The sequence below is a fragment of the Pituophis catenifer genome, unplaced genomic scaffold (assembly GCF_029215685.1).
Source record: "Pituophis catenifer annectens isolate HBS135680 unplaced genomic scaffold, rPitCat1.0.hap2 SCAF_10, whole genome shotgun sequence".
In the NCBI taxonomy this organism is placed as follows: Eukaryota; Metazoa; Chordata; class Lepidosauria; order Squamata; family Colubridae; genus Pituophis; species Pituophis catenifer.
In genome coordinates, this window is record NW_027256890.1 from 20,543,112 (window position 1) to 20,555,464 (window position 12,353).

The 12,353-nt window shown below is 49.0% G+C and overlaps 1 protein-coding gene across 1 annotated transcript; it reads right to left on the reverse strand.

The window, feature by feature from the left end:
• Positions 1-560: 560 nt before the first annotated feature.
• NDUFS2 (NADH:ubiquinone oxidoreductase core subunit S2) lies at positions 561-12,252 on the reverse strand. Its single transcript, XM_070950997.1, has 14 exons — positions 12,162-12,252; positions 11,183-11,286; positions 10,384-10,571; positions 9,425-9,545; positions 8,495-8,607; positions 7,612-7,686; positions 7,252-7,329; positions 6,079-6,164; positions 5,681-5,800; positions 4,814-4,943; positions 3,746-3,841; positions 2,365-2,448; positions 2,040-2,097; positions 561-819 (listed from the first exon to the last, which is right to left on the reverse strand). The coding sequence occupies exons 1-14, from the start codon at positions 12,245-12,247 to the stop codon at positions 782-784; spliced, it is 1,377 nt and encodes a 458-aa protein (XP_070807098.1). The 5' UTR covers positions 12,248-12,252; the 3' UTR covers positions 561-781.
• Between the last annotated feature and the right edge of the window lie 101 nt (positions 12,253-12,353).

The following is a 12,353-nucleotide window of genomic DNA, read 5'->3' on the forward strand; positions in this document are numbered from 1 at the left end:
ACAAAACTCCCCACCGGCGACAAGAAAGGCATCCGGCCATTCAAATACTCTGCTAGCTCCATTCAGTTGCCCACACAGATTATGGGAGTCGTTCAACGAAGATGATCATGATTATATATCAAAAGCTCCTCAGGAGCCTCAGGTGTGACGTGACGATTTGATGTGGGCTGAACGTCACGTGCGCAAACATGACGTTGCGTGGCGCAAATACCACTTTCCCTTCTGCGGAAAATTAAGGGGGGTCTTAAGGCTTGCGAGGCTGAAAAACAGGGATCTCCAAGCTATGATTTAAGGCAGGGGGGTTCAAAATTTGGCAATTTTTAAGACTTGTGGACCTCACGATAGCTGGGGAATTCTGGGAGTTGAAGTCTACAAGTTGGACACCCCTTTTTCAGGGTCCGCTGAGCCGCGCCCGAGACTGAAACAACCACAAACCAAGTTTGTTGGGGAAAATTTGGAAATGTTAGCCCCGTAGATGGAAATGGATGAGCCAAGGATGAAAAACACAGGGGGGGGGGGGGAAGCAGAAATTGGATAACGATCGCTCGCCGGACAAGCAATTTATATTTTGGGAGATCCGGTTTTTATTATTCTGTTTGCTCATCCTGGCCTGATATCCCAGCGCCGAATTGCAACCAAAACAGACACACACACACAACAAATAGCAGTAGGATGCTGAGTGAAGATTCCTGGTGGGGGGTTGGGGGGAAACGGCATCCACAGTGAGGGGTGGGTTCCTATCCCGTCTCTCTCTCCCCCCCCCTCGGGGCTGGACGCTGATTTATCTGTCCACTTCGCCAAAGACGATATCTTGGGTGCCTGAAGGAGAAAAGACAAGGAATAAATGACATTTCACAATATCTCCGAAGTTGGGAAAGTGGCTATGGGTTTGGAGTTCCGACCCCCATCGTCCTTGGCTGGCATGGCAGATGGGAGAGGGAGTTAACAGGAATTAAGAGGGTCATCGGTCCCCGCCCCTCAATTCAGGGAAGAAAATGTGGCTTGCTTTCTTTGCATCCCGTGGCTGATTTTGTAGTGGGGCTTAAGACATCATGCTAGCTGGGGAATTCTGGGAATTGAAGTCCACCCCTCTTAAAGCATGCTGGTTGGGGAATTCTGGGAGTGGAAGACCACTCCTCTTAAAGCATGCTGGTGGGGGGATTCTGGGAGTTGAAGCCCACCCCTCTTAAAGCATGCTGGCTGAGGGATTCTGGGAGTGGAAGCCCACCCCTCTTAAAGCACGCTGGCTGAGGGATTCTGGGAGTGGAAGCCCACCCCTCTTAAAGCATGCTGGCTGAGGGATTCTGGGAGTTGAAGCCCACCCCTCTTAAAGCATGCTGGCTGAGGGATTCTGGGAGTTGAAGCCCACCCCTCTTAAAGCATGCTGGCTGAGGGATTCTGGGAGTTGAAGTCCACCCCTCTTAAAGCATGCTGGCTGGGGGAGTCTGGGAGTTGAAGCCCACCCCTCTTAAAGCATGCTGGTGGGGGGATTCTGGGAGTTGAAGCCCACCCCTCTTAAAGCACGCTGGCTGAGGGATTCTGGGAGTGGAAGTCCACCCATCTTAAAGCATGCTGGCTGAGGGATTCTGGGAGTGGAAGCCCACCCCTCTTAAAGCACGCTGGCTGAGGGATTCTGGGAGTGGAAGCCCACCCCTCTTAAAGCATGCTGGCTGAGGGATTCTGGGAGTTGAAGCCCACCCCTCTTAAAGCATGCTGGCTGAGGGATTCTGGGAGTTGAAGCCCACCCCTCTTAAAGCATGCTGGCTGAGGGATTCTGGGAGTTGAAGTCCACCCCTCTTAAAGCATGCTGGCTGGGGGAGTCTGGGAGTTGAAGCCCACCCCTCTTAAAGCACGCTGGCTGAGGGATTCTGGGAGTGGAAGTCCACCCATCTTAAAGCATGCTGGCTGAGGGATTCTGGGAGTGGAAGCCCACCCCTCTTAAAGCATGCTGGCTGGGGGATACTGGGAGTTAAAATCCATTCCTCTTAAAGCAAATGGAATTAAATTCTCTCCCCCCCCCCCCCAAGAAACATACTCACCAATGATGGCTACTACATCAGCAAGCATGTGACCCTTAGACATTTTATCCAAAGAGGCCTGCAAAAAAGGGAGGAAGATGATTTAGGGGGAAAGGATCACGGGTGGGATTCAGGAATTTTAGCAACCGGTTCTCTGCCTGGTGGCTGGGGGGGGGGGGTGTTCGCTTAACGACGGTGGCAAGGAAGGTTCGAGAGATGGGGCCAAAGTCATTTCACTGACTTATTCATCAACAGAAATGCTGGGCTCCATTATGGTCGTAAGTCGAGGACTACCTCTCTTTCCCTCCTGACCTCATGGGAGACGTCGACTGGATTTCTCTCTTACCAAGTGTGCAAAGCCGGGCGCTTTGATCTTGCACCGATAGGGGCGGCTGGTACCGTCAGACACCAGGTAGACGCCGAATTCACCCTGCAACAAAGGAAGTCGGTTTGCTGGGTAAACCACGATGAACTGGGTTCACCCCCCAGCACGAAAGCAAAGCCAACCAAAAGCCGCTATTATCCATCGCTAATCGTTCGGGCTTAGAACGGGGCATAAATAAATAAATAATAAAATAAATAATAATAAATAATATTAATAATAATCATAATAATAATAATAAATCAAATTTTTAAAAAAATTAATAAAATAAATAAATGGGGACATAACAACCATCCCTCAAAGCGCTGGCCATCACAGAGTCCTTCGGGAGTAGGGCGGTATATAAATCCAATAAACTAAACTAAACTAAACTAAACTAAACTAAACTAAACTAAACTAAACTAAACTAAACTAAACTAAACTAAACTAAACAGCGTCCCTGCGTTCGTGTGATTGCAATTGTGAGACCTTCCCTGCTGGCCTTCCCACAAGTAAATTCCCATGGGGGAGTCAGAAACGGCGGTCTCGTGAAGTCTCGCGCGCACCTCGTTTAACGATCTCAACCTGGGACGGCTGGGATTGCGGTCGTTAAGCGGCCCGGCCCTGTGGTTGTTGTTTTTTTCCAACTTACGACTGTGGTGCGGTGGCCTAGAGGTGGTGCTCTCGCCTCACATTCAGGAGGCTGTGAGTTCGATCCTAGGTAGAGGCAGCTATTTCTCTCTCTGGGCACAATGAGAAATATATCTGCTGAACAAAACTCCGCTCTGGTGACAGGAAGAGCATCCGGCCATTAAAACACTCAATTCCATTCAGTTGCCTAGACTGCACCCCACAAGGGATGATGGGGTCGTTAAAAGAGGAGGAGGATGACCGTGTCGCTTAACGACAGAGCTTCTGGTCCCATTGATCATCGTTAAGCGAGGACTCCCCCATAATTTTATTTCGTTGTCGTACGACACGTTGACATCATATTTCGGTAAAAAGGTAAAAACACAGGGCTACAATACAAAATAGGGAATCGAAAGTCTGAAATCTTTAAAAAAAAAAAAAAGGGGGAAGATTACAAGCGTCTATCCAAGTTGCAAATATAATTTGTTGCTTCTCGTCGCAGCCAGAAAATCAGCGAAACCTCCATTATAGGCTCTGTTTTGACATTCTGTCCCAGATATTGCTTCCCGGTAGTATTTATACCTGTGTAAATCGCATGTTTTATATCTATTTTTTGTTCGTGTATCGAACTTGAGTCCAGACAGGGTCTTCGCTTTGAGGGCGCCCCGTTATTTGGGGGGAGACTTTGGATTCCCACAGCGCCCGCAAATGTGTGGTACGCAAACTCAGCATTTACCTTCGGAGCCTCGATGGCGGTGTAAGTGGCCCCCGGAGGCACCTGATAGCCTTCGGTGTAGAGTTTGAAATGATGGATCAGCGCCTCCATGGACGACTTAAGAAGAGGAGGGGAAAAGAAAGGGTTAACATCACCTCCGGTTGGCTTCGCGGCTTAATGATGGTTTAGCCTAACCAGAGAGTATCTCAGAAGGTTAAATCATGGCAACTTGAGCGAAGTTTAATTAAAGCTGACATGTTTCGATACGCATCCAAGCGACCTTTTACTTGGGAAAGAAACAGGAAGGAAGGGAAAGAAGGAAGGAAACAGGAAAGAAGAAAGGAAAGAAGGGAGGAAGGGAGGGAAGGAAGGGAAAGAAGGAAGGACGGAAGAGAGAGAAGGAAGGAAGGGAGAGAAGGAAAGAAGGAAGGAAGGGAGAGAAGGAGAGAAGGAAGGAAGGAAAGAAGGAAGGGAGGGAAGGAAACAGGAAGGAAGGAAAGAAGGAAGAGAACAGGAAAGAAGAAAGGAAATGAAGGGAGAGAAGGAAGGAAAGAAAAAGGGAAGGAGAGGAAAGAAGAGAGAGAAGGAAGGAAGGGAGAGAAGGAAAGAAGGAAGGGAGAGAAGGAAGGAAAGAAAGAAAGAAAGAAGGGAACAGGAAAGAAGGAAGGAAATAAGGAAGGAAGGGAGAGAAGGGAGAGAAGGAAGGAAGGAAGGAAGGAAAGAAAGAAAGAGAAAGAAAGAAAGAAAGAAAGAAAGAAAGAAAGAAAAAAGAAAAGAAAAGAAAAGAAAAGAAAAGAAAAGAAAAGAAAAGCCCTGGTGGCTCAGTGGTTAGAATGCAGTATTGCAGGCTAACTCTGCCCACTGCCAGCAGTTTGATCCTTACCGGCTCAAGGTTAACTCAGCCTTCCCTCCTTCCAAGGTCGATAAAATGGGGACCCAGATTGTTGGGGGGCAAAGAGACTGACTCTGTAAACCGCTTAGAGAGGGCTATTGCTATTGGTTGGGATTCCTGCCCGGTCTTTTCCCCAACAAGGAGAGAGTGGGGAGGGGGGGCGAAGGGGCAAGGTCTTCCGGGAGACTCAACTCTACCTTCATCTCCGCCCTCTTAGGAGGCGAGACCTTGGCGTCATCCACTTTAATCTCTCCTTCCGGCATCTTGTTCAGGGACTGTAAGATGATGCGGAGCGACTGGCGCATCTCCTCTATGCGGCAGAGGTACCTGTGGGGAGGAGGGGAGGCGGGTGAGTGGCTCGGAGGGGCCACCAGGGACAGGAAGAACTTCCGGGAAGGGAGCCAACCCGAGGAGGAAGAGCTGAGGAGCCGAGAGAGCGAAAAGAAACTCTCTAAAGATCCCCAAAAGCTCCAGGAAAACGAGGTGACTTGTCAGCTGTCCGACTAGTGAACCCAAAACAAAGCAACGTTCTCGGGAGATTTAAAATTACCGAAAGTGAAACTTTTATTGGATACACCGTGTTGGGACTGAAGAAAAAAAAACCAGCTCTGGTTTACCCGCGCAAAGCCTTGCCTACAGTTAAATCGGCAACCTTAAACGCTCGAAGAGCCACAAAGATCCTACCCGGAAGCCGATCAGAGGTTCAAAATTTCTCTTGTTAAGCGAGACACTTCTTAAGGGAGTTTCGGCCTGTTTTACCACCTTTCTTGCCGCAGTGTGTTCAGGGAATCACTGCCGTCGTTAAGTGAGCCCGGCTTTCCCACTCACTTGGCTTGTGGGAAGGTCGCAAAAGCGAACCACATGACCCTCGGGACACTGCAACCGTCATAAGTATGGGGATGCCCATAAGTATGGGAAAAACAGTCGGAAGTCCCGTTCTTCAGTACCGTTGTAACTTTGAACGGTCACTAAACAAACCGTTGTAAACCGAGGACTACCTATCTATGGTGGAAGACTCCGGGGATAGGAGAGGGAAGGGCTGCTTCCCCAAACGGGAGCCATACCTGTCGTAACAGTCTCCATTTGATCCGATCGGCACATCAAACTCCACCTGGTCGTAGGCGTCATAAGGCTGGGTTTTGCGAAGATCCCACTGGATCCCTGATCCACGAAGCATCACACCGCTGGTGGAAGTTTGCAATGGAATATTTAGTAGGAGGGGAAGAGACGCTGCCCAAGGGACGGACAGATAAGAGACTGCTGAGCCCTTGGCTGTACAGGCAGTTCTCCACTTACGACCAAAACTGAGCCCAAAATGTATGTTGTTAAGTGAGACAGGCCTACCTGTGTTTGAAATAGTACGGACAAGGGCTCGGAGAATCCGAGGATAGCCACGAGGAGGAGGAGGAGGAGGAGGAGGAGGAGGAGGAGGAGGAGGAGGAGGAGGAAACCAAAAACGTACCTAAAGCCACAATTCTGGGCATCTTCCGCGGAGATCACCCCAATATTGATTGTGCGGTTCCTCCAAATCCGGTTGTTGGTCAGCATCTGTACAAACAATCATTCTTAGAAGATGCTTAACTCGGTTAGAAAAGGAGAAAAGGAAAGAAAAGCAGCTTTTTGTCTTCAAATGGCACAGCACCTTGCAACATCCTACGCTGGGTCCCTTCTCCCCATCACCCCCCAAATCTTCCCCAAATTTCCCACCCCCCAAATCTTCCCCAAATTTCCCACCCCCCAAATTTCCCATCTTTCCCCCATTACCCCAAATCTTCCCAAAATCTCCCACCGTCTTCCCATCACCCCCCAAATCTTCCCCCAAATCTCCCACCCCCCAAATCTTCCCAAAATCTCCCGTCTTTCCCCATCACTCCCAAATCTTCCCAAAATCTCCCACCACCCAAATTTTCCCAAAATCTCTCAGTCTTTCACCCATCACTCCCCAAATCTTCTCCAAATCTCCCACTGTCTTCCCATCACCCCCCAAATCTTCCCCCAAATCTCCCACCCCCAAATCTTCCCAAAATCTCCCACCACCTAAATCTTCCCAAAATCTCCTACTGTCTTCCATCACCCCTCAAATCTTCCCAAAATCTCCCACTACCCAAATCTTCCTAAAATCTCCCACCACCCAAATCTTCCCAAAATCTCCCAACCCCCAAATCTTCCCAAAATCTCCCAGTCTTTCACCCATCACCCCCCAAATCTTCCCAAATTCTCTCACTGTCTTCCCATCATCCCCCAAATCTCCCACCACCCAAATCTTCCCAAAATCTCCCACCACCCAAATCTTCCCAAAGTCTCCCACTGTCTTCCCCCATCACCCTTCAAATCTTCCCAAAATCTCCCACCATCTTCTCATCATCCCCCAAATCTTCCCCCAAATCTCCCACCCCCCAAATCTTCCCAAAATCTCTCACCCCCCAAGTCTTCCCAAAATCTCCCACTGTCTTCCCCCATCACCCCTCAAATCTTCCCAAAATCTCCCACTACCCAAATCGTCCTAAAACCTGCCACCACCCAAATCTTCCCAAAATCTCCCAACCCCCAAATCTTCCCCAAATCTCCCACAGTCTTCCCCCCCATCACCCCCCAAATCTTCCCAAAATTTCCCACTGCCGAAGCAGCCCCTCACCTCCTCCACCTCGTCAACCCGGGCGGAAAAATTCTTCACGAATTCATAGATGTCGTCCATCAATCCCAGAGGCATATCCTGAGTGGCAGAAGAAATAACAATTCAAAAAAGAGGTTTGTGCAGCTACGGGATTCGCTTCCCCACAACAAGAATCCCCCAGCCAGCAGGCTTTAAACTGGGTGGGCTTCCACTCCCAGAATCCCCCAGCCAGCAGGCTTTAAGAGGGATGGACTTCAACGCCCAGAATTCCCCAGCCTGTTTTAAAGTGGTCAAGTTGGGAAAAAAACCCAGATCCTCCTCCTCCTCATCAAAACTCCAGCCTGCGTCCTCCATACCCCATTCCCCCAATTCCCTCCTTACCTGGTGGACACCTCCTGGCCGGACGTAAGCAGCATGCATCCGTGCTCCGGACACCCGTTCGTAGAATTCAAACATCTGCAGAGAGATGGAGGTTTAACGGTCTGGTTCAAAAACCCACCCTGTCCCCCTTCTCTCTTGCTCGCGGCTTCCTGGCTTCTAGGAGGCCGGTGCTGTGGTCCGCCAGCAGCCTGAGGAGCTGGCAGTGGAGTCGGACAGTGAGGAGGCTGGAGAGGAACATGGGCCAGTCCTGGAGTCAGGGGAAGGCCTGGATGAGGGCTCTGCGTCAGAGGCAGAGATGGGGCCAGGGTCATTTGGGAGTGATGCGCGGACTCCGGAGCCGCCACAGTCAGACAGCAGAGGAACAGGAGGAGCCTGTTCCTAGTGCACGCGTGCGCAGAGCTGCCAGAAGGCAAGAGCAGCTAAAGCAAAAGGGACGACTCGGGAGTAAGGCCAGGAGATGATTGGTCCCTCCCATAAGGCTTAAAAGAAAAACAAAGGCACTTGGACTTTTTGCAGAAAAGCAACGTTGCTAACTCTGTTTCCAGTCGGCATCTCTTGTTTGGTTCAGAATTCTGTGGGGCTTTGCCAAGCAAGGCCTTTGGCAGGATATCAAAGAAGATAAAAGGTTGGTGATTATCCCGAAGGACTTCTTTTGTTGCAACTAATTGGGACTCAGCTGGGAATGAAAGTAATTCTCAGCTTTTACAATAAAATAAGGTTTTTTGGGACTAATTGTGTCTTGTAATGACTCGGTAAGCCTAGGTCACAACAGCCGGATCTAGCCATCCGGCCTACTGGATCACACAGGGGTCCCTAAAGTAGATTCAGGAGCTGCTCCAGCAGGGTTAGGTGTATGTGTGTGTGTGTGTTTGGGTGGGTTTACCTTTTCTCTCTCCTCAAACATCCAGAAGAAGGGGGTCATGGCCCCAACGTCCAGGGCGTGGGTGGTGATGGCCATGATGTGATTCAGCAGCCGTGTGATTTCTCCGAAGAGAACTAGGAAGGAAAAACCCGGGTTAGCCCCTGAACGGCTTACAACCGTTGCTGCGTCCCCACAGCAACTAAAATCCAGGCGTTTGGCAACGAGCATCTACAGGTAGCCCTTGGGAGTGGGGTGCGATGGCCTAGAGGTTGAGTTCCAGCCTCGCAATCGGGAGGCTGTGAGTTCGATCCTAGGTAGAGGCAGATATTTCTCTCTCTGGGCACAGTGAGAATATTATCTGCTGAGCAAAACTCCGTACCGGCGAGAGGAAGGGCATCCGGCCATTAAAATACGCGTCTAGCTCCATTCAGTGGCCCAGACTCCACCCCACAAGGAATTATGGGGTAGTTAAAAGATGATGATGATCTACAGGTAGTCCTTTACTTACAACGGTTCATTTAGTGACCGTTCGAAGTGACGACGGCACTGGAAAAAGTGATTTCTGTCCGTTTTTCGCAAGTTACGAGCTTTGTAGCGTCCCCATGGTTAGGCTGATCAAAATTCAAATGCTTTGGTTCATACTTATGACCGTTGCTGCGTCCCAAGATCACGCGATTCCCTTTTTGCGACCTTCTGACGAGCCGATGGGGAAGCCCGAATCACTTAACAACCGGGTTAGTAACTTAACCCCTGCAGTGATTCACTTAACAACGGTGGCAAGAATGGTTATAAAATGGGGCAAACTCACTTGACCACATAAATTTTGGGCTCCATTGCAGTCGTAAGTGTATCTATGACAGCTGCCCGCATTGCAGGGTGCTGAGATCGCCACTTGGGAGCCACCCCGCTCCCTGGAAATATGAACTACAATGTCTTAAATATTTAAATCACCTCGTATCCACTGAGCTCTTATGGGCGGTTGGATATTCAGCAGTTTCTCGACAGCCAGAGAGTAGGCCTGCTCGTTGCACATCATGGAGACGTAATCCAGCCGGTCAAAATACGGCAGGGCCTGAGACAGAAAAAAAAATAAGAAATCCTTTTTAAGAATCGGGATTCCGTCAGGCGTTCAAGATTCTGCCTATGACAGCTTCTGAGCCATAAATCCGAGTCCCAGTGCATAAACTTGGTTGTATTTTGGTTTTAATTTTTATGCACTCCCCCCCCCGGGAGTCTTCTCTACCAGGGGTTGGACTAGATGACCTACAAGGTCCCTTCCAACTCTGTTAATCTACCTTTATTTTGTTTTTGTATCTCTTTCCCTTTTGGGGGGGGGCGGGAGTTTATATTTTAAAGTTTTGAATTTTAAAAAAACTTAATTGTTGAAAAAAAAATCCAATAAATTCGAGTTCGACTCTATTATAATTATAATTCTACTCTATTCCATAATTCTACTCTATTCCATAATTCTACTCTACTCTACTCTATAATTCTACTCTCTTCCATAATTCTACAAGAGCCTTGGTGGCGCAGCAGACTAAAGCGCTGTTAAGTAACAGCAGCTGCCTGCAATTACTGCGAGTTCGAATGTCACCAGGCTCAAGGTTGACTCAGCCTTCCATCCTTGCGAGGTAGGTAAAATGAGGACCCGGATTGTGGGGGCAATAAGCTGACTTTGTATAAAAAAAGAACACTGCTTGGGGGGGGCGAAAGCCCTACTAAGCAGGTATATATAAAAGTATGAAGGCTATTGCTTAACGCACTATAAGCCGCCCTGAGTCTCCAGAGAAGGGCGGCATATAAATCGAACCAATAAATAAATAGATAAATACTCTACTCTACTCTACTCTACTCTACTCTACTCTACTCTACTCTACTCTACTCTACTCTATTCATTACCCGCTTCTTACCTGGAGGTACGTCTTATATTCGATGAGCTTCTCCGTCCCCCGATGCAGCAAGCCGATGTGGGGATCACACTTCCTCACGTTCTCCCCGTTCAGCACCATGACCAGGCGCAAGACCCCGTGGGCAGCAGGATGTTGGGGCCCAAAGTTGAGAGTGATGTTGGCCATTCTCCCTACGATGGGATCCCTGTCTGGGAGAGCAAAGAGATCACAGGTTACTCAGAGACGAGATAGTGAATTTGAGTCCCGTTTTAGGCACAAAAGCTGAACTGGGTGACTTTGGGCTAATCACCAGGAGATGGTGAGTTCTAGTCCTGCCTTAGGCACGAAAGCCGGCTGGGTGACTTTGGCCCAATCACTAGGAGATGGTGAGTTCTAGTCCTGCCTTAGGCGCGAAAGCTGAACTGGGTGACTTTGGGCTAATCACCAGGAGATGGTGAGTTCTAGTCCTGCCTTAGGCACAAAAGCTGAACTGGGTGACTTTGGGCTAATCACCAGGAGATGGTGAGTTCTAGTCCTGCCTTAGGCACGAAAGCCGGCTGGGTGACTTTGGCCCAATCACTAGGAGATGGTGAGTTCTAGTCCTGCCTTAGGCGCGAAAGCTGAACTGGGTGACTTTGGCCCAATCACCAGGAGACCGATGAGTTTTAGTCCTGGCTTTCTAGAAAGAAAGCCAACTGGGCTGACATCCTGGTTTGCTGGGATGCGAATGATGATCAACACCCGCTAAAGGAACTGGCAGCTGTTGAGTTTCCACAGTTGCATAAGTATCATAACATAACCGCAGAAGAGAGATATTCACCATTCCACGGCGGAGGGACCCATTTTTCTGTCACTTTGCTGGGGTACATGACGGCTCCTTCCAGCTCCTTCATAAAATCCATATCGGGCTGCCATTGTTTCCCTCTGAAAGAAAGGAAAAATGAGAACGGCTGAAATTTATATTGCCACCTATTCGCCCATTATTTATTTATTGAATTTATTTATTGAATTTATATTGCCGCCTATTTGCCCATTATTTATTCATTCATTCATTGGTATTTATTGAATTTATATTGCCGCCCATTCGCCCATTTTATTTATTGAATTGCTGCCTATTCGCCCATTATTTTATATTGCCCCCTATTCGCCCATTATTTATTTATTTGTATTTATTGAATTTATATTGCCATCTATTGATTGGTATTTATGTATTTATTGAATCTCTATTGCCATTTATTCGCCCATAAAACCCTAAAAAGTTAAAAAAAAGAAATCAAATCAATAAAGTGCAATAAATTAAAAGAGCCTTTTTAAGCATCAGGGCCTTTTGGGTGGCATCCCCCCTCCCCACAACCCATTGTGCCAGAAAACAGCCTTTCCTTACATCCTGGCCAGGATTATGCCAAAACAGTGGGGCGGGGGGAGGGGGGGGAAGCTTCCCTGACCCTGAGGGTAGAATAAAATAGAATAGAACTGGAAGGGACTTTGGAGGTCCTCTAGTCCATCCCCCTATACTATGATTGCCCCCCCAAAAGCAAAATTTATCCAAAATCCAAGCATCAATGGAGTTGTGTGTGTGTGTGTAACAGCCTCCCATCCCTCTGGGCATGTGCAGAGCGCCCTCTCTTCCTTTCTAACGTCAAAAACCCTCTTAGGTCCAATGGGGACCTCCATGAGGACTAGAAACCTGCTGCGTCTCTAGGAAAAAGGTTCACCAAGCCTCCTTTCCTTTTCCCGCGGGTTTCTTGCCAGAAATAAGACTCTCTCCCTCCAGGCGGGGTCGGAAAGGGGAAAATTACCGGCTGGGAGCCGCCCCCAGAGCCCTCCCGGGCAGCCACGGTCCTGAAGGTGCCCGCAGCCTCCTCAAAGCTCTGAGCGCCGCCATCTTCCCACGCCTGAACGTCAACACAAGGGCGCGCGCATGCGCCTTAGCCACGCGCGCCCCTCCGGCGCCGCCATGATGGGTGTGGGCGCGTTCGACTTCAATCTCC